Source organism: Somniosus microcephalus, chromosome 3 (assembly GCF_052327205.1).
Source record: "Somniosus microcephalus isolate GS21.2 chromosome 3, FLI_Smic_1.0, whole genome shotgun sequence".
Classification (NCBI taxonomy): Eukaryota; Metazoa; Chordata; class Chondrichthyes; order Squaliformes; family Somniosidae; genus Somniosus; species Somniosus microcephalus.
This window is the reverse complement of record NC_140989.1, coordinates 176,061,300-176,084,003: the sequence shown is the minus strand read 5'-3', so window position 1 is coordinate 176,084,003 and position 22,704 is coordinate 176,061,300. Positions and strand designations below refer to the sequence as shown.

Sequence of the window (22,704 nt, the reverse complement as noted above, 5' to 3'; positions counted from 1 at the left end):
GTAGCTGTTGTAGTGGATACAGTGACATACTGTCTAGTTCACCAAATGCTCCAAAACCCCAGAACAACTGTTGTTGGACAAGAAATATTAGGGGTTGGCTCACTTGTCAAACATACACGAACAGGAAAAGACCCTCTGGTCCAGCCAGTCCAATTGTGATGCCTTGTTTATCACAACAGATACACTCTCTACCCCACCCAAAACCATGTGATCTCCTGAGAGTAGCAAAAAAACAGAAAAAACCCAGGCCAATTTGGGGGACATTTTTTGGAAATTGCTCTCCAAGCACCCCCCCCCCCCCCCCAGGCAATCAAAACTTGTCCATAAGATCACTCTGGCCCCGATTATAAGAGGTGATCTTCGCCCCAGCTAGAAACAGGTCCAACTCTTACTTGAAGGAAGTCAATGAATTGGCGTCCACCCCACGAGCGGACAGCCTATTCCAGAGGTCCACTACAGAGGAAAAAGTACCGCCTCCTGATATCTAACCTAGATCTAGCCTTATACAACATAAATTTATGACCCCTGGTCCTCCCTAACCTATTTAATTGAAACAAACTGTTAACTTGAACACAGTCAATTCTCTTCATCATCTTAAATACCCCTAAGTCTACACTTCTCTAAAGGGTAGAGTCCCAGCTCTTTTAACCTATCTTGATAACTAAGATGCTTTAAACTGGGAATTAGTCTAGTGGCCCTCCTCTGCACCCTTTCCAAAGCCTCTATATCACCCACCATGTGAAGAGACCAAATCTGGAAACAGTATTCCAACTGAGGCCTGACCAAGGTCTTGTACAAGGACAAAATAGTAGACCTTGTCTTATCAATTGTCCTATAAATACACCCCGACACCCTATTTAAGCCCTGCAGCGGGTAGTCAAAACTGCCCAACGCATTACCGGCACCCGGCTACCGACCATAGAGCACATATACTAGAAACGCTGTTTACGGAGGTCATGGTCCATCATCAAAGACCCTACCCACAGTCTGTTCGCCCTCCTGCCATCTGGGAGACGCTACAGATGCATTCGCACCCGTACGAACAGATTTAGGAACAGCTTCTTTCCCAGGGCTGTCATCCTACTGAACTCCACAAATAAACTCTAAAGCCTGCACATCTGCCAATGCACTTTATTATGGTTATGTTTATGTTAATGTATTACAAGCCAAATGTATGTTGAATGTTTAAATGTCTTAATCTAAATGTACACTCTCGGGAGCCGCAAGCCTACATTTCGTTGTACTGCACTTGTGCACTAACAATGACAATAAAGTTGATTATGATTATGATTATTCACTCAACGGCATTGCTCATGAACCTTTACAGATGTATGCACTAGAACGCCCAGATCACGCTCTTTCTCCACCTGCTTTAATGCTTTTCCGTGAAGGGTGTGTGTATGTTGAGCATTCGCCCTGCCCACATGCATAACACTGCACTTCTCCAAATTAAACATCATTTGCCAGTCACGAGCCTAGTTCCCCAACACATCAAGATCCGCTAGAAGCCATCGAGCATCATCGACAGTCGTGATGCTCGCACAAATCTTATCATCTGCAAATTTACAGATAGTGCCCCCAAAACCGACATCTAGATCAGTAATTAAAATAGTAAAGAACTGTTAAGTGCCCTCATAGTACAAAGGTCAATTTTAAAGAAACACTAGTAAAGCTCATCAGAATATTACCATCACCAAAAGGACATCCACAATGTTCTAAAATTCCCTATTACAGTACAAGCTATTCACAGATAGGAAATTGTATGGGAACTGCAACAGAATCCTGTGTTATAAAGGAGGATATCTACACTGACTAGCATCTATCGGTGTATCTTTGTTCCTGTATTTGTTAACTTCAAATTGTTAGACTGCCGAAGGACAGACATTTTGTATGGATGTAGGAACAGGAGGAGCCCCACGCATGAGCCTGTTCCGCCATTCAATTAGATCATGGCTGATCTGTACCTCAATTCCATTAACCCGCCTTTTCTCCAGAACCCTTGATACCCTTACCCAACAAAAATCTATCGAAATAACAACAGAAAATGCTGGAAAAACTCAGCAGGCCAGGCAACATCTGTGGAGAGAGAAATAGGGTCAACGCTTCCGGTCGAAACCCTTCGTCAGGACTGAAAAAACACAGGAAATGAGACAGATTAAAAGGCCAGTTTGGGGGCTGGGAAATGGGGATGAAAGAACAAAAGAGAAGTGAAGAGACATGAAGAGGTATTCAAAACGAGACGAGATGGTGATAGGACTAGTAAAGAGACAAAAGACGGCTCCAGATGAGGTGTGAAATGCGCTGGCAGAATGAGAGACAGCTGCCATGTGGGAGAGAAGAAAAGGGGGAAGGGCACAAAACAAAGGTGTGGATAAAAAATATAGGTAAAAATGTAATAGGGGCCGAGGTTATGATCTGAAATTGTTGAACTCGATATTGAGTCCGGAAGACTGTAAAGTGCCTAATCGGAAGATGAGGTGCTGTTCCTCGAGCTTATGCTGGGTTTTCGTGGAACAATGCAAGAGCCCGAGTACGGTGAGGTCGGAGTGGGAATGGGGCGGTGAATTAAAATGACAGGCGACCGGAAGCTCGGGGTCACCCTTATGGACTGAACGGAGGTGTTCTGCAAAGCGGTCACCGAATCTGCATCTATCGACTTGGCTTGAAAATTTCAATTGACCCAGCATCCACAGCCTTTTGTGGGAGAACTTTACAGATTTCCACTACCGTGTGTGTGGAAAAGTGCTTCCCGATTTCATTTCTAAATGGCCGAGCTCTAATTTTAAGATTGTGCCCGCTTGTTCTTGATTCCCCCACCAGAGGAAATACTTTCTCTGTATCTACCTTATCAAATCCTTTTGATTAGATCACCCCTCAATCTTCTAAACTCAAGGGAATAAACGCCAACTTTAGATAACCTGCCCTCATAATGTAACCCTTTTAGCCCCGGTATTATTCTGGTGAATCTGGTCTGTACCCCCTCCAAGGCCAGTATCTCATGCCTCAGGTGCGGTGCCCAAAACTGAACACAATACTCCAGGCGGGGTCTGACCAAGGCTTTGTATAACTGAAGCATCACTTCCTCCCCTTTGCATTCCAGCCTCCTTTAGATAAAGGCTAGCATGCTATTAGCCTTTTTTGATTGCTTTTTGTACCTGTGCACTAGCTTTTAGTGATTTGTGTACATGGACACCCAAATCTCTTTGCCCCTCCACAGTTCCTAGTTTCTCACCATAAAGAAAATATTCCAAATTGTCTTCCTTGGCTCCAACATTGATGACCTCACGCTACCCCACATTAAACTCCAATTGTTCTGTCTGTCATATCAACATACTTACCGGGTGAAGAAATTCACAGATAATGAGCAGGAAGTTGTTGGCTTTACAGATTCAAAATTAATCAGTGTATTGTTTGACATAAACTGCCAGATGATGTCATTTTTTACTAAAAGGGAACTAGAATGCCTCATGCAATATACAGTCTAGTCCGCTTAACTCAATGTTGCTTAATTCAATGTATCTGATGATTTGATTACAAAAATGTAAATTCCCACTTCTCCGTGTTACTTATGTTGCTTAATTCAAAATATTGAATAGTTTTAATTTTGCTCGGCGGATAAAACGATTGAATTATCAGGATTCAGCTGTAGCAGTCACTGGTGGCCTGACAGAGCGACAAGCAGCAGAGTGCCCCACATTACTGTACACTACACATTGTACAAGAATTCCTGTGATAGAATTTGGCAAAGATTCGCGCTTGGAATATGGCTTGAAATACACAAGGAAAGGTAAACCCCACACAAGGCTGCAGCGTCTCTCATTATCACAATTAGATTTTTATTTTGATATTACCCTTTTCTTATTGTGGTCCGCGATTCACAATTTTGATGTGGAAAGCAAACACTGTTTAAACTGTGAGATCGATAACAGAGTCTCAATGAATTCAACATAACATACAGTGCTGCAAAATCATACATAAAACAAGAGAAGAAAAACAATGGATCCGGCCCATTGTGCAGTCATTGCAAGATATCCTCAATACATCACTGGGATAGAGTAATAGGAATAATAAGGGGCCCTCCTAACAGTATAGTCATTTACCCTCCAGTTAGATCACCTTTCGGAACAAGAGTTCCCCTTTTGTGTAAAAATATAGATCAAGCCAGTAACGAATACATATGTTGTGAAGCAGAGAACTTAAAGTAGGAGCCCGCCCCTCCCTTTGCATGACTGATCATGGGAGATATTGTATAAGAGAATACAAGCACACTTCCTCAGCTACGGGGATGTTGACACGCCACATAAATAGCACACTAAGTTCTGTCAGTTCCCTTATCAATACTAGGATTGTGTCAACTGATTTTGGTAATGAAATATTCATTATTAAGAGGATCTGTTGAATATTCACATATAGAATCATACACCACAGAAGGAGTCCATTCGGCCTGTGCCAGCTCTATGAATGAGCTATCCAATTAGTTCCACTCCCCCTGCTCTTTCCCCGCAACCCTGCAAATTTTTCCTTTTTAAGTATATATCCACTTTCCTTTTGAAAGTTACTATTAAATCTCCTTCCACAATCCTTTCAGGCAGTGCATTCCAGATCATCATAACTCATTGTGTAAAAATATTTCTCCTCATCTCCCCTCCCCTGGATTTTTTTGCCAATTATCTTAAATTTGTGTCCTCTGGTTTAATATATATCAAAAAAGTATACAAGAGCTCTTGAATATTAAAGCATCAATGCTATATTAATTGTTTCACATGGTTTACAGGGCCAGTGACCAAACTAAAGATTAAATGGGCACTTTAGTCTTTGATATGCAAGAGCTGAATCGTATATAACAAGTTTGCACTGTACAGGCCCACACAAGTTGAACATTCCACCATTTACCTTGTCTGTTAATCACTGCAGCTCGAATCGATACCCTCCTCATTGCTCCCTATAAGCGGAGAAGCTTCAAATCAACTGGAGGATAGTCCAGGTCAGTTGTTCAGTTGAGTTCTTTTTAAGGAAACACATCGCGACATTGTTATTCAGGAAAGCCTAAAAGAATTAAGAGCAAAGCAGTCAGGATCCTTTACATGAACACAACATACAGTCTCAGTACACGAATGGAGTATGTCTGGAACACACAGTTGTCTGGTCTTTGATGAAACTCGCTGAACAAAGCTCTCAACATCTGCCAGTGCATTATAAACAGAGACCTCCACTTCCTGAGTCTGCATGAACCTTCTCAGTTGTCACTGTAACCAGGGCCCCGGCTTTTGTTGGCGGGGGCATTTGAGGTTAGGACGAGGCATCTTCCTCGAATGGTTCAGTGGCAGCTTCTTTATCGGGCTGCTCTCTCTTCACCTTTTGAATGGTGTCTTCATCAGTCGGGATCTCGGTGCTGATGAGGTCCCCGTCCAGCTCTGCATAGCTCTCCAGGGACATGTTGACCCCTGGCGGTGCAGGACACCAGGCCTCACCGTGCCTTCGAACTGGTCCAGCCAGCCTTTGCGGCACTTCAACTCCTCCTTACCCATCCGTTGGGCGGCCTCACCGGCTTTGGTCCTCAGGGGCCAGTACCGTTCACCAGCACGTCCCGTCTCTGTGCCACTACCCATCACCTCAGCAAAGGCCTACTCCAGGTCGACTCCGCAGACGCTTCCGGTAGGGATCAAACCAAAAGGGTTCAAGCACCCGCCAGATCTTCTCTTTATGATGGTAGAAAGGGCGCACTTCGGCGATGTCCGATTTCTTTTCTGCATCTTTAACGAGCTTGAGAATTTCTAATTTGGTTTCAATAAGAAAGAACTTGCTTTTATATAGCGCCTTTCCCAACCTCAGGACATCCCAAAGCGCTTCACAGCCAATGAAGTACTTTTAAAGTGTAGTCACTATTGTAATGTGGGGAAACGCGGCAGCCAATTTGCACACAGCAAGGTCCCACAAACAATAATGAGGATAATGACCAGACAATCTGTTTTAGTGATGTTGGTCGAGGGACAAACATTGGCCAGGATACAATGGACAGACATTTTTTGTACACTGCGGGGCTGACAGTTCCATTGGTGCAGTGTTGGTGTGCAAGTCTCCTGCAGCTCTTAACACTTCCATCACGCTTTACATTCTGCTCATTCGTTCTTGGTCCCGTTACTCTTTTTAGTCACGCTCCCCTCTCAAGGACTCCTGTTCTTTCAGACTGCTTTGCCCTCTACTGTTACTACTGCTCATGCATTGACACAGCTCAGTGCTAAAGCATTTGTGAGATCACACGCACCTGTGTGCTGTAGAGAACAGAGGAGGTGGTGTCAAAACCGTCAGTGCAGGAGACAGTCAGAAGGGGGAAAGTCCCCTCTCACTTGCATTCATAAAGAATCAAGGCAGTATCAGTTTGCTGTGCATGCATAGCCATTGAATGTCACTTGCACAGTTCCACCTTGTCTGAGCAAACTAGATAAACAGTACAGATGGTTTCAGTTAGAAGAGTTTGTACTAATGCACAAAGACTTCAATGATGTAAAGTCACCACACATCAACTTTGATTATCGAGGAACTCTGTGGACAAGTACCATTCTGTGACAGGACTTGCACGCTACTTTACTTTTTCTTGTAAAAGGGGCAGTGTGAACCGAATTACTAACTTATAGCTCCTATTTAAACAACATTCACAAATTCAGATATTGGAGTCACACAGTCGGTGCATTGTAAACCATCAACCATGACAGTGGAAAAGGAAAGTCTCTTCCTACTTTTACAATATGGATACTTTTGGACATTAAGAACATAAGAATTAGGAGCAGGAGTAGACCATACGGCCCCTCGAGCCTGCTCCGCCATTCAATAAGATTATGGCTGATCTTCGACCTCAACTCCACTTTCCTGTCCGATCACCATATCCCTTGATTCCCCTAGAGTCCAAAAATCTATCTCAGCCTTGAATATACTCACAGACTCAGCATTCACAGCCCTCTGGGGTAGAGAATTCCACAGATTCACAACCCTGAGTGAAGAAATTCCTCCTCATCTCAGTCTTAAATGGCTGACCTCTTAACCTGAGACTAAGCTCCCTAGTTCTAGACTCTCCAGCCAGGGGAAACAACCTCTCAGCATCCACCCTTCAGAATCTTATGTTTCAATGAGATCACCGCTCATTCTTGTAAACTCCAGAGTATAGAACTTTCTTCAGACAGTTTCAAAAACGTTATCATTCATAAATTTGTGGAATATACATCAAATCTCATAGCTCATCTTCATGCATTTTCTATCTAGCCGCAGTAAGAATGGACAGCCTGCTTACAGCTTGCACCCATTACTAGACAACCAAACTGCTGACACTAGTCCTAGATCCCTTTGAAAAGATGGTGCTCTCAGCGATTCCAATGGCTCACCCAGTTTGTTCAGTGAGTGGCTGTACCGTGCAGAGCAGGATGGTCTCGCGTTCAAACGCCGGTCTGTGCCAATTTAGGTGATCGAAGCCAGGGAGCAAGTAGAGGAACTACAGTTGGTCTTACCACCCCTAGGTCAGAGGGAAAATCAACTCGGGTTTTTGCCCGATTGTAATCCAGTTCCCTCTGCAGAAGTCAGTGAGGGCAGAATCAGGCTGTGAAGCCCTCCACAGTCAAAGAGCCTGCTGACACAATCAAGGGTGGCATACGAACAATGGCTACTTGGGCAGGGTACTGGAAGGAGTCAATGACTTCGCGCAAGGAGTCAATGACTTCAGGCAAGGAGAGAACATCACCAGAGAAAAACTAGCAAGCAAAAATAGAGTAGATTTAAAAAGGTCATAATCTCAACTGTTACTTAGAGAATAAAGCTACGTTGGTGTGCGACTGGAGTCATGTATAGGCCTGACCGGGTAAGGACGACAGGTTTCCGTCCCTAATGAACCAGATGCATTTTTATGACAATCCAACAGCCTGCTCACTTTTTATTGACACCAGCTTTTTTTTTTAAACTAAACTCAAATTTGCAAACTGCCATGGGGGCATTTGAACACACATTGTCTGAATTATCAGTCTAGGTCTCTGGATTACTGGTTCAGTGACAAAACCACGCTACCGTACCCCAAGTGACTGACTGTAGAGGACATCACAGCACCAACATATCAGAAACTAGGATACTCTTTGACCCGACAGCATACTGATATCCCGAAGTTGGAAAAGATGCCAAGGAACAATTGCCCTCCGTGTGCTCAGACTATGCAGGGAAACTAAAAACGGCAGGCAGAGTTCTGTGCTCAATCCAGTGGGTGCGCTGATCTCTGGCAGGAACAGGATCAGGTCTGACGGCGTTCCCCGCCCACCCATCGTTCCCCAACTCCCTCCGATGCCTCTCTGTAAAGCAGCAATGTAGAGACTGGAAGAGTTTGCTAACTCTCACTGAAGAAGGCTGGCACCAACTGCAGAACTACCACCACTTCACCACCCTCAGCAGAGCAGGGGAGAAAGAGAGAAAATTGATTTTTAATTATAATTGTACATGGGTGTATCCTAAATTCAGCATACTCTCCAATGTCTCATTTACTGTATATTCATTTTACTAAATCCCTCGAAATTGCAAGACATTCAGACGTACAAGTGGCTGGAGTAAGAGGTCACTACAGCAAGAGTTCATTTGGAACTTCCCAGCTTATTATAGGATGTTTGCGAGGTGCCACGGCAAGACAACCCGACAATTAGTTGCTTAAACACCAATCGGAATTTAGCATTTGAAACTTCATATCTGGGCCTGTACAGTAATACTGAATGATTCAACTGAAGAGGAGGCCAGTGTTGAGAGAACAAATCTGCTTCTGGCACCAACTGATTGGATCTGTTCCTATCCATAAACCTGATATGGGGTGGGGGGGGAGGAACTGACTACAAAAGAAAATAACTAAGAGTTCTCCTAACGGATAAGAGAAATGCTAAGTGATTTTTTTTTAATTACAAGAAAAGAGCCCTTTACTTTGGCAGCACACCCACTCACTCACTATAATGCTCTTCTTTAATACAAATGACTGCACAGAAATGCCATGCATGGTAGTTGCACAAGTTTTAGCATGTTCATTAATACAGGTTACATAAAGGGCTGGTTTTAGCTGGTAATGGTCATAAAATGAGGCTGTGGTTTAAGACAATTGCCATAACATGTTGAAGTCAAAATATTCAATCCTAGCATCTATTTAAGTAAAAAAACATTTTGTTTAATTGTCAAATTTGATTTATAATGGTGACATTATCTTAAAATCGTGTTCAGTGAGAAGGTAAATTACTTTAAGTTAGATGAAGTACTATCAGTGTCCTTCACTTCACAGTACGCTTTTTTATTGAAACTGCGGAAAACCTTGCAGTCTGGGTAACACAGCCTGGTATCTGTAATCAGTACAGAAACCTCAATATCCAAGGTAGCAAAGGATCTGGAGTGCCTGAAATAGCATGAGGATGCACAATTACATCTCCAAAGCCTTTCACCAAAGCCATGTCCATGGTCACCCAGTCGCTTCTCAGTTCCCTATCTGTGCTGCAGCCCAGCAGCTCATATTCAGGCTATTTCCCCCTTAACTCAGAGGTTTCAGTGTTCTGTCCGCCCCGTCTCCAATCCGGTTTCTCCTTCCCAATGACCTCCTCCACTTATCATCCAACCTTCTCCATCCTGTTGCTGGTTATTCCATTCTACATTCATCCACTTTTCTGCTGGCATGCCCTCAAGGCTCCAGTCCTCCCAGTACAATGGCTGAGTCATTAATCAATGGGGCAATACAAATCTTGTTTCTTCCATCTCTCAACCACTTTGTACACCTATTTACATCCTTGGCCTCACTAACTTTTCTGAGCTCCAATGGAACTTCCACATCTCCCCCAACTCAAAACTGCTCTTTTTGATATATATTAATGACCTGGATTTGGTTATACAGGGCATAATTTCAAAGTCGGCAGATGACACAAAACTTGGAAATGTAGTAAACAGTGCAGAGGATAGCAACAGACTTCAGGAGGACATAGACACGGCCTGGTGAAATGGGCAGACACACGGCAGATGAAATTTAACACAGGGAAGTGTGAAGTGTTACATTTTGGTAGGAAGACTGAAGAGAGGCAATATAAACTAAATGATACAATTTTAAAGGGGGTTCAGGGACAGAGAGACCTGGGGGTGTGTGCACACCACTCTTTGAAGGGGGCAGGACAAGTTGAGAAGGCTGTTAAAAAAGCATATGGGAGCCTTGGCTTTATTAATACGCTAAACCGTTATAAAACACTGGTTAGGTCTCAGCTGGAGTATTGTGTTCAATTCTGGGCATCACAATTTAGAATGGATTTCAAGGCCTTCAAAAGGGTGCAGAAGAGATTTACTAGAATGGTACCAGGGATGAGGGACTTCAGTTACGTGGAGAGACTGGAGAAGCTGGGATTGTTCTCCTTAGAACAGGGAAGATTAAGAGGAGATTTGATAGAGGTGTTCAAAATCTTGACGGGTTGTGATAGAGTAAATAAGAGAAACTGTTTCCAGTGGCAGAAGGGTCGGTAAACAGAGGACACAGATTTAAGGTGATTGGCAAAAGAACCAGAGGGGAGATGAGGGAATACACAGCACTCGGGTAACTGTTCATGTTCATGCACAGACATGCTTATGTTTTACCAGAGCACTGAGAGTTGCTGTAGGCCTGGATTTTGCAGTCGGCGGCGTAACTAAGGATTACGCCAGCGGCATCCAAAAGGAATGCGCACTTACCTGCTGGGAACCCTCCTTCAAGAAGTTGCTGTCAGACACTGTGGAGTTGAGTGCAGTGTAATGGCCCACGGATCCCTTGTGCACAAGTGTACCTGGGATCACGTGGGCCGGTGCTCCAATCAGCAAACAGAAGGTCTCTCCTTCACCCCCAGTCTCTCACTCACCCCAGTCTGGATTTACTTATTTATTCTTTGATTTGGTCTTTGAATTCCAGGTAGTAAGCTCATCTTGTACGATAGCAACCTGAATGAAAAGAGTAGTCTGCCAATTCATAGCAAAGGTGGTTTACACCCCTGGTTAGTGAGGCCCCAGTTCAATACGGTGAGGTCTGTGTAACCGCAATTGTTGCCCGACAAAAGTATCAGTAACACTTACCTGTGGAATTAGGATCAAACATAAACATTGACCTATGACCTCTCTTAAGTCAACCTCCAGTCTGTATCATTGTCACTTACAGTGTTTTATGTGGTCGCATACTGTACAAACTAGTGACAGTACATCCCACAAGCTGCTGTTTGCTGCAGTTCAATGTTCTCTACGTGGCAGTACTAGAATGAATTGATGACCATCGCATTATAACAACAACCTTCGACCCAGTGTGCTCGGACTGCCACATTAATCTAGGACACTGGCACTCTTTAATTCATTTACGAACTATCTGAGTTGGACGCGTATTTGGATCAATTTAAGATCGAGGCTTTGATCTCCTGGATGGGTTTTTACCCTCTTATAAGTATTGGAGTTACAGGCATCAACATCGCAGTGTTTAATCACAGCCGCATCCAGTCGGACCGTATCAGAAAAGCTTTCCAAAATTGTTTAACAAGAGAGGTAATGTACAGAAGTTAGCAGAAATACATTTGTCGGTTGACTGTCGCCAAAACTAGTTGCTTGTGAAAAGCTGGCAGGAGGATGACCACAGCTTTGAAAGTGCAGATCTTTTCCTCACAATCGTTCTGTATTTACATAGCGAGAAGAAAGCCTCACAACCTGTGGACCCACTTAAAACTATCAGAGTATTATTTTCTGCAAATACCAATAAGGATATCACTCAAATTTGTAGAAATCACAAGTATGGTGTGCAAACAGGCTCCTGCGCCTGTTTGCACCAGGCGTAAAGTTTCCATGTGGAATTGCTGGGCCGTTGGTGAGCAATTAGCCCAACTCTACGCCAGCAATGAGGATAATACAGTTGGAGCGAATGATCTGTCAAGTCAGAACTTGACAGATCGCAAGTTCGGGAAATAGCGCATGTGCAAGTGAATGTGAAAATCCCGAACTTGCTGTCCATTTCAAAGGCGGTATGATGCCGTGCTCTGAGAGTACGCCGTCACACCGACCGCAAATTCTGCCCCATTATGTTATAGGGAAGACAAGATGCAGTAGTGCACAACTACGGAGAATGTGGAAACTCCAGCTCTGCAGCTGAGCCCCTTGGCTAAGATCATAAACTCAGCCATAACCTCCAACACTGAAGGTCTGGCTGGCCCTCTAGAGACCTTTGCTCCAAATACAGCAGTCTGTCTTGTCCAGATTCACCGCGATAGGGGATTAGGTACTGCAGAGGGCCTCAAAAACCTCATTGCTGCCCAGTGGTCCACTTCCACAGAGAGTCTGGTCACACCGAAGGAGTGTCCAGCAGCAGGGGAGGGCAGGAACCGGCATGAATAATGAAGACGTATCTCAGTGCATGCACAGCACTCAACATCTGTTTAAATGACTAGAGGGTGAAAGCGCAAGCATCCATCCCATAAATATCCATGGTGCCTGTAGTTGCAAGGCCATCTACTGATGCAGCACAAGGAGGTACTGGACCACTACCATTCCCAGAGCCAGGCACTGCCATGCAGCAGTCCTCCACCTCAGTTCCTCATTTCACTTGAGAAGCACTTTGAAAGCGCATTTAGTTAGGAGGTAGAAGCCAGCTTCTCATGAAATCTACACCGGCAAGCCTGCCTGAAATCATCCAAAAGCTCAGTAATAATTAAAATCCTAAAGTTTCAAATCAAACATGCATGAATACACATGCCAAGCATGAGGGTGTACTATAAATCTCTTGCATGACAGCTGCCAAAACTCATTCATGAGTTATGTAACGAACAATGGTTAATTTTCTGTAAACCACCCGTCCCCAATATGTATCCTGTTCATAAAAACAGGATCCAAAATACAATATGCAATATAATCTTAAATAACATTTATGAACTATGACATTGTACACAAACTTTGACAACAGCAACATCACACTGTATGTATCAAATTGAACATGCGAGTTACTAGTAGACCTTTCAGAGGCTCGATACTATACATCTGCCGTGGATACAATATGATTTTCACATTGCAGGATGAGCAGTGTAACTTGTCCAAAACTTCCAACAAGCGCACCCCAAGTTATCTTGTTTGTTTAAAAAGAGCTCGTGCTGCCACGTGAACTTCATTTAAATTTATAATGATAGGAAAGAGCTAGCCACCACAGAATTACACTGCACTGGGGCGGGGACTTTTCAGAAAGTGTCCATTGTAGATGGGGAGTTGCTACAGGCAGTTACATTATAGCGGACCCACTGTGTGCTGTCTGCTCATTCTAGAAACAGAGGAACATGAGGAGGCGATTCAGCCCCTCGAGCCCGTTCGGCCATTCAGTTAGATCATGGCTGATCTGTACCTCAACTCCATTTACCTGTTTGCTCCATATCTCGATAGCCTTATCTAACAAAAATATGTTGCTGTCAGTCTTGAAAGCTCCAACAGACCCCTAGCATCCACAGCCTTTTTTGGGGTGGGGTGGGCACGGGGAGAGTTCCAGATTTCCACTACCCTTTGTGGGTAGTGCTTCCTGATTTCACTCCTGAATGGCCTGGGTCTAATTTTACAATCATGATCTCTTGTTCTGGATTCTCCCACCAGAGGAAAGTTTCTCAGCATCTACCCTATTGAATCCTTTTATTATTTTGAACACCTCAATTAGATCACCTCTCAACCATCTAAACTCAAGGGAATACAAACCTGTTCTATGCCAGTGGTTCTCAAACTGGGATCCACAGAGACTTTCTACGGGATCCACGAAATAACACGAGTACCAAGCAGGGCCGGCCTTACGGATGGGTGACGTGGTCAAGAGTAAGTGAATGAGCGGTGGCCGGGGGCTGGCTTGGTGCGAGCTGGAAGGCAGGAGTGGAGTGCGGCCGCCACATGTGCAGCGCAGAGTGGGCTGGCTGTCTCATCTAGCAGGCGAGCGCTGAGAGCAGCACGAAGATCGGCAAGTAGACCCGCAGTTACCAACGATGGTGGTGGGTGCCAGGTGAGGTGTAGCCTTGTTCAAGAGAGGGGAGTTTTTTTTTTACATGAGCACTTCATATTATGAGCATTGCATAGTATTATAATTTAGATGGGGGGGGGGGAGTCCGTGATTATTAATTGATTTGAAAAGGGGTCCATCAACCAAAAAGGTTTGAGTACCACTTTCCTCACCTTATCTGAGGAAGGATATTCTTGTCTTTGAGGCGGTGCAACAGAGGTTCACTAGATTGATCCATGGGATGAGAAGTCATACGAGGAGAGAATGAGCCTATAATCTCTGGAGTTTAGAAGAATGAGAGATGAACTCATTGAAACGTACAAGATTCTGAAGGGGGATTGACAGAATAGATACTGAGAGGTTGTTTCCCCTGGCTGGAGTGTCTAAAACTAGGGGGCATAGTCTCAGGATAGGGGGTCGGCCATTTAAGACTGAGATGAGGAGGACATTCTTCACTCAGAGGGTTGTGAATCTTTAGAATTCTCTGCCCCACAGGGCTGTGAATGCGGAGTCTTTGAGTATATTCAAGGCCGAGATCGACAGATTTTTGGACTCGGGATATGGAGATCGGGCTGGAAAGTGGAGTTGAGGTTGAAGATCTACCATGATCTTATTGAATGGCGGAGCAGGCTCGAGGGGTCGAATGGCCTACTCCTGCTCCTAATTCTTATGTTCCTATATACAACTTGCCCTCATCATTTAACCCTTGAGGCCCCGGGTGACCTGCGGGTCCAGCTCTCAGGTAGAGCCGTGTCCGGGCACCTCGCTCTATCCTAAATGCCGCCATCCCACTGACCCGTCACCCATTAACTGCCGGTCCAGCCACGGGCGGTGGTCCGCGCGCCCACATACACCAAGAGACTGCGGCCCCAGTCACCGACAGAAGCCTCCCGGTGGCGGCGCCTCCGCTCGTTAACTACCTACAGACTGTACTTACTTTCCAACCAGTGCCGCCTGCCTGGAACTGTAACCCGGCCGCCAGAAGGCGCGGAGCCGCCGACTGCCCGGCAGCGGCGAGAGATGGGGAGCGGTGCATGCTGGGGATTGTAGTTCGCGCCTCCGCCGCGAGGCAGGGACAGACCGATCTGAAACACTACAACCCCCACAATGCACGGCGCACCCTGCCGAAGACACTACAACCCCCACAATGCACGGCGCGCCCGGCCGGAGACACTACAACCCCCACAATGCACGGCGTTGGCCAGCGTCCGAGCGTGAAGCGTGCGCCGTGACGCGGTGAGTGCGGGCGAAGCTTCCCCATTGTGATATTTTCTCTCTGCCGCCTCCCCGCCCCTGATTGATTGACACGGGCCAGGACCAATAGCGGCGCAGTAAAGCGGCGAGGCGCGCGGCCGCCGCACCAATGGGAGGCGGTAAAGGCGGGACAACTAAGCAGACAGAGCACGGCGCAAGGAGGTTGGGGGGGCTGAGGTTAGTCGGAGTGAGTTAACACGCAGGCAAGGGCTGGAGTGGGTGGAAAAGAAAGTGTGTCGCCTGTTTTAACATTAATGTTTCTCTTTGCAGAAGGGAGAAATGTCTGCTGACCCGAGCCAGTGCAGTAAGGTATGTGAGGTGTGGTTTAAAGAGCAGTCACTTGGCTGTTTCCTGTTTGTTTGTAAGCAACGTCCTCAGAGCTTCTGTTGCAACTTCTGGGACTTGGTGCAATTTGCTCTCAGTCCCAAGTGGCTGGCACCTAAATGTGGTGCGTGTGCATGTTTCTGGCTGTGGGTGGAGGGCTGTTCTTAATGGAGCGTCCTGTGTCACTGCGCTTCTGCTTTTGTTTGTAGTTCTTATTTAATAAACACAACTGGCAAGTAAGAATCTTTGTTAGATACACTACTGGACCTGATATGCTGCTTGTGTATGAGAACTCGTTACTGTGTTTTTAACATTGGCTTGATTTTTTTTTTTGCATTGCTTTGCAGTTCGAATGTGGAGTTCCTTTCTGTCTCCTTCCTACAATCCACATCCTCTTTTCTCTCCTCCACTCCCAGTTCAAAAGATGTAACAATAGTATTTTTGAAAAGAAAGATGGACTTTCATTTCCTACATTACAACACTTCAAAAAGTACCACATTGGCTGTAATGCTGGCTGGTGCTCCATAAATGCAAGTCGTTTTTTTATAATGCCTTTCATGACCTCAGGACATCCAAAAGTGCTTTACACTCAATTAAGTACTTTTTAGTGTAGTCACTGTTGTAATGTAGGAATCGTTATAAACATGTTGCAAGAGGGCGAGCAAACAATGGTTATCAATACTCCACTTTTTTGAAAGCGGCTGGGCTGCACTCATTTGAATGGAGTGTAGCTGTGCTTTCCTTGACTTTCCCTTTGCTATGGCTTGTAACTAAAATACAGTAAAGAAGTTTAGTCCACTTCTGATTTGTAAACTCAGCAATTTGTGTGAATGAGCATTCAGGTATCTTTTGGACCTTAGAACTACTGTAATGAGTGCTTTGGTATGTGATTTTTTTGTAGTTTAAAATGCTTTGTATAATCATAGAATAATACAGCACAGAAAGAGGCCACCTGGCTCATCGTGCCTGTGCTGGCTCTTTGGTAGACCTATCCAATTAGTCCCACTCTCCATAGCCATGTAAATGTTTTCCCTTCAAGTATTTATCCAGTTATCTTTTGAAAGTTACTATTGAATCTGTTTCTACCACCCTTTCAGGCAGCGCATTCCAGATCACAGCAACTCGCTGTGGTTTAAAAAAAAAGTATTCTCATGTCGCCTCTGGCTCTTTCCCAATTACCTTAAATCTGTGTCCTCTGGTCACTGCCCTGTCTGCCACTGGAAACAGTTTTTCCTCATTTTATCAAAACTAATCTTGATTTTGAACATCTATCAAATCTCCCCTTTAACCTTCCCTGTTCTAAGATCATCAACCCCAGCTTCTCTGGTCTGTCCACATAATTGAAGTCCCTCATCTCTGGCAGCATTCTAGTGAATCTCTCTTGCACCCTCTCCAAGGCTTTGACATCCTTCCTAAAATAGTGTCCAGAATTGGACACAGTACTCCAGCTGATGCCTAACCAGTGTTTTATAAAGGTTTAGCATAACTTCCTTGATTTTGTGCTCTATGCCTTTCAATAAAGCGAAGGATCTTGTATTTTTTTTAAAACAGCCTTCTCATCTTATCCTGTCACCTTCAAAGATTTGTGTACCTACACACCCAGATTTTTCTCATCCTGCACCTCCTTTTAAAATTGACCATTTAGTTTATATTGCCTCTCTTCATTCTTCCTACCAAAGTATATCACTTCACACTTCTGTTAAATTTCATCTGCTGTGTGTCTGCCCATTTCACCAGTCTGTCTATATTCTCCTGAAGTCTGTTACTATTCTCATTGTTTACTACATTTGAATTTTGTGTCATCTGCAAACTTTGAAATTATGCCCTGTATACCCAGGTCCAGGTCATTAATGTATATCAAAAGGAGCAGTGCTCCTAATACTGACCCTTTGGGAACACAACTGTATAACTCCCTGGAGTCTGCCAAACAACTGTTCACCACTACTCTGTTCCTTAGCCAATTTTGTATCTAAGCAGCCACTGTTCCTTTAATCCCATGGGCTTTAATTTTGCGAGCAAGTCTGTATGTGGTACTTTATCAAACGCCTTTTGAAAGTCCATATACACATCAACCGCACTACCCTCCTCAACCCTCTCCATTACTTTATCAAAGAACTTGATTAAGTTAGTGAAACATGATTTGCCTTTGTCAAATCTGTGCTGTCTTTCATTTATTAGCCCATACTTTTCCAAATGCCAATTAATTTTGTCACGGATTACTGACTCTCAAAGTTTCCCCACCACCGACGTTAGGCTGACTGGCCTGTAATTGCTGGGTTTATCCCTCCTTTTTTTTAAACGGGTGTAACATTTGCAATCCTCCAGTTCTCTGGCACCACCCCCATATCCAAGGAGGATTGGAAGGTTGTGGCCAGAGCCTCGGCAATTTCCACATAATGGCCTGGAATTTGCGGTCCGGATGATGGTGAACTGGCAGCGTTTTCCGTCATTCCGCCTTTGAAATTGGCCACAACTTTGGGATTTGGAAATCCTGAAATTGCGGTCTGTCAATCACTGCTCTGACACTGGCTGCACTGTGCCACTCCCCACCCCGGCACACACAGCCGGCAATCCGTGTAATCACTCAAATCAGGGAAACTGACACAAACTTTGGCTCTTCCGCAGTAATTATGCTGTTGAATTCCCAACCAAAAGGTTTTAACAGCGTATTGACTGCTAAACAAAAGTTATGGGCCTGAAAAACTCATTTTAATTTTGTGCAGTGTGAAATTTATTCGTTTTAATAAAAATTAAAATTAAGAAACTTCAAACTTAAAAAATATATATATATTTTTTTTTCATCTTTATTTCAGGTTTGCCTTTTCCCATGAGAGCCCCAATCTTTGTTTTGCTCACTTTCTTAAAAAGTTAGAATTTTAAAAGCTTACTCACTTCCTTGTTCGCTGTCTGTGAAAAGTCTGAGTTTTGATTGGCTGTTTAGACAGCCTATTGCCGTCACAGCAGCTCGCACTAGGGGATCCCCACTATACGCCGTTGATTTGAATTGAACGTCGGAAAACCAAAGCTTCTCGACACAGAAATCGCAAGATCTTTGTGCAAATCTTTCTTCGGAGGGCGAACGCCTTCGCTTCGCCGCTGACTGTAAATTCAGGGCCATCGTAGTGAGCTGTTACTGTCAATCGTACTAGTATTAACATTTACTGCAGTGTCGGGGTGAAGCAGTTTTGCAGCAGCGGTTGTGTAAAAATGCAGCCTAAATCCAGAATCAGGCCTCAAACTGTTGCTATAAATTCAGAACCTTAACATGGGGTTTACTTAAGACTGCAACAGCTTAGTGTTGGTGCAGAACCAAAACCGCTTTGTACCAACCCATAACTTGGAATGCAATTGAACAATTAGTCACAATTTTGTAAATACTTAAAACCGGGAAAATTGAGATGCTCTTGTAGGTAATTTTAAGACCATTTCTCTACTACTTTTAAGATGATTGGATGAAGAACCATATTTTAAAGTAGTTACAGAAATGTGCAGACTCCTTCAGTGCCTTGGAGTGAATAGCTGAGGTGTACAGACCAGGAGGAGTCCAGGTTTTTGATTCCAGGTCTGGGCTGACTTCAGCCAGGGTGGTAGCAGAAGCATGAAGACTGGCCAGCAGGGGTAAATTGGCCAGGGTGTCTGCTCCTAATCACGATCGAGCAACCTCCTGCGGGGCAGGACGGGATCGGGTTTGTCCATGATGCTACCACGTCAAAACTCACTGGTCCAGAGTGGTGAGAATGTGGAACTCGTTACCACATGGAGTGGTTGAGGCAAATAGCATAGATGCCTTTTGGGGGAAGTTAGATCCGTACATGAGGGAGAAAGGGATAGAAGGATATGCTAGACGGTTGGGAGGAGGCTGGTGTGGCGCATAAACACTGGCACGGACCACTTGGGCTGAATGGCCTGGTTCTGTGCTGTAAATTCCATATAACCAAGGGGGAGATGCTGTACGATTCTATGCTTTTTATGAGTGTTATTTCCTCCACACTCTCTTTTGCCTTCTTCCCCAGCCCCCCCAAATTACCCTTGCTCTTGAAGGAATTATTCTAGTTCTGAGAAGTATGTAAGCTAAATGTCAGCTTGGCTCAGTTGGTGACGTACACTCCTCTGAATCAAAAGGATAAGTTCAAGCCCCACACGATCTAGGTTGACCGTTAGCACAGTACTGCATTGTGGGAGATGCCTTCTTTTGGATGAAATGTTAAACCCAGGCCCTGTCTGCCTGTTGAAGTGAATGTAATAAAAAAAAAACAACCTATATGACCCTGTTTGCAGAAGAGCAAGGAGTTCTGTGTCCTGGTCAGCATTCATCCTTGACCAACCCCAGTATAAACAGATTATCTGGTCATTCATTCATTAATTTGCGGTTTGCGGAGGCCTTGATGTGCGTAAATTGGTTGCTGTGTTTGCCTATCATGACGACTGGAATTCAAAAGTAATTCACTGGTTGTAAAAGCTTTGGGACATCCTGAGGATGTGAAGAGTTGCTATAAAAGTGCAAGTTCATTCTCTTTACAAAGTGGACATGCGCATCCTGAAGCAGCCTCAAGTGGAACTGTAGATTGGTATACTTGATTATTCTGGATCCTACTGCAACATGTTTATAAAAAAAAAAACTTTTAAACCAAAGTTTTTTTTCTTAAGGAGACTCTGGATTTGTCGATGGCTGAAAGTTGTGTTATCAGTTCAGTGCACACTTGACCGCATGGTAAATCCTACTAGTTATTGCTGTGGACTAATAAAAGGATGGCATTTATAGTGTTCTAATTAAAACTAAATCCATCTTAAAGACTCGCATTTATACAGTGCCTTTCACGGCCACCGGACGTTTCAAAGCGCTTTACAGCCAATTAAGTACTTTTGAAGTGGAGTCACTATTGTAATGTGAGAAACACGGCAGCCAATTTGCTCACAGCAAAGTCCCACGCACAGTAATGTGATAATGACCAGATAATCTGTTTTTGTTATGTTGGTTGAGGGATAACTATTGGCCAGGACACCGGGGATAACTCCCCTGCTCTTCGAGATAATGCGATGGGATCTTTTATCTCCACATGAGAGAGCAGACGGGGGCCTCGGTTTAACATCTCATCCGAAAGCCGGCACCTGCGACACTACAGTACTCCCTCAGCACTGCACTGGAGTGTCAGTCTAGCTTTGTATGCTCAAGTCCCTGGAGTGGGACTTGAACCCACAACCTTCTGACTCGGGCGAGTGTGCTGCCCACTGAGCCACTGGCTGACACAGTCCCCACCACTTAAAACTTCCACATTTCAAATGGACAGTCACTTATTTCGGCCAAAGTGCGATAACCCATAGCCATTTGCGTTATCGGTTATAGCGTCTTGAGTGCTCCCGTTTATTTCGGGCAGAATCAGCTGTGCTAACTCGCCTGCGATGTTGTATGAGTGAAATGCACATGAAAAACTGATACGTGTGTTTTAAAAAAAATACTTCATGCACAATAATCTCAGCACCAAAAAAATGTCTGTCCTAATTAGGTGTTTGGGTTGTTTTAAATGGCTGTTCGGTGAAGGAGTTACCTAATGCTCAGACTGGGGCACATCAATAGGTGAAATTACTAAGTGCCGGCCTCGGTCTGTGGGGTTGCTAATAATTCCTACCTGCACTCCAATGCGGAGAGGAGTCCAATTTGAGGCTGCATTTATACTGCAACTGGCATCAGTGCAAGGCCATTTCACTTCGTATCGACGCTCATCAAAGTTGTAAAACAAACCCAGTCAGGGCACAACTTGGCCTGAGAGCAAACTGGAGTGTGATCTCTTGGAGGAAGGATTACTGGGAATTGTACAAGAAACCTGTTCAAATGAGTAATGTGTTACAGCCAGTGTGTGTTTTTAAGTGGTTTCTCTGCTACTGAGGGAGTCGTAACTGACCTGTAGTGTGCAGAATGAAGCATTAAAAGCAGATTTGTATAGCGCCTTTCACAACCTCAAGCTGTCCCAGAGCGCTTTACAGCCAATGAAGTAGTCACTGTTGTCATGTAGAAAATGCGACAGCCAATTTGTGCACAGCAAGCTCCCACAAACAGCAATGTGATAATGACCGGATAATCTGTTTTTGTGATGTTGATTATGGGGTAAATATTGGCCAGGCCACCGGGGAGAACAGAGTCCGTAAGGGGGGGAAACCCAGCTGTTGTAGGCCAGTTACGGCTTCAATTAAATGGATTTAAATCCGTGGTTCCATGGGATAAATGTCCTCGTTCAGGTAAATGTCCTCATTCGGATAATTTAGTCTTTAATGCTGATGAGAATGTAAGTGGACTCCCTCGGTACTCGAGGCTCGCGAATTCTACATGTAACATTTTATTCCAAAAGAGCCCTTGAGAGGGTGCAGAGGAGATTTGTCAGAATGGTTCTGGGGATGGGGGATCTTAGCTACAAGGACGGGTTGGAGAAGCTGGATTTGTTTTCATTAGAGCAAAGGAGGTTGAGGGGTGATTTGATAGAGGTGTACAAGATTGACGGGTGGGGATAGGCTGTTCCCACTAGTTGATGGTACAAGGACTAGGGGACACAGATTTAAGGTTATGGGCAAGAGATACAGGGGGGAGATGTGAGGAGAAAAACCTTTTTACGCAGCGAGTGGTGATGACCTGGAATTCGCTGCCGGTGCAAGCGGAGACACTTAATGTTTTCAAGGGGAGACTTGATGGGCACTTGAGGGAAATAAACTTGCAGGGCTACAGGGATAGAGCGGGGTAATGGGACTGACTGGATTGCTCTACAGAGAGCTGGCATGGACTCGAATGGCCTCCTACTGTGCCGTATTACTCTAAGGGACACGCGATTGCACACTGCTAAGGGGGAAAAAAAGAGACTCGGTTGATTCATCAAAGAAGCTTGAATGCCAAGAAACTTTATGGGAATGGTGCATTAACCACATTGACTGAGCTCTCGAGTACTTGAGCTATTTTGTGCTTTGCCCGTCTTTGATTCTGTGCGTTATTTTACGTGAATAAACGCTTGTGTGAATGGGTGTCTACTACTGTTCTTGCATTTGAACGTTTTTCCTTTGGGGAATACGTGCTGCAGTGGGTTTGTTCTTTCCCTTAGATTTCTGGGTTCAAGTCCAACTGATTGAATAAAAAGGTTCCC

General features: G+C 44.5%; 2 protein-coding genes across 5 annotated transcripts in view; one reads left to right on the top strand and one right to left on the bottom strand.

Annotated features, from left to right (window-relative positions):
* The window catches only part of mgme1 (mitochondrial genome maintenance exonuclease 1), a 33,091-nt gene extending 18,042 nt beyond the window's left edge, over positions 1–15,049 (bottom strand). For 2 of the 3 annotated variants that reach the window (XM_085981966.1, XM_085981964.1), the window contains exons 1-2: positions 14,940–15,045; positions 4,894–5,046 (exon numbers count right to left, since the gene is read on the bottom strand). The gene's annotated coding sequence lies outside the window, so the exon portion shown is untranslated. Of the gene's footprint in view, positions 1–4,893; positions 5,047–14,939 lie in introns of all 3 variants that reach the window. The other variant, XM_085981965.1, reaches the window with a different exon arrangement.
* Positions 15,050–15,383: 334 nt separating this feature from the next.
* snx5 (sorting nexin 5) overlaps positions 15,384–22,704 on the top strand; it is a 49,540-nt gene continuing 42,219 nt past the window's right edge. Inside the window, exons 1-2 of one of the 2 annotated variants that reach the window (XM_085981959.1) lie at positions 15,384–15,443; positions 15,527–15,565. In XM_085981959.1, coding sequence (XP_085838085.1) covers positions 15,536–15,565 — 30 coding nt within the window. In that variant the 5' untranslated portion in view covers positions 15,384–15,443; positions 15,527–15,535. The remainder of the gene's footprint in view (positions 15,444–15,526; positions 15,566–22,704) is intronic. The other variant, XM_085981958.1, reaches the window with a different exon arrangement.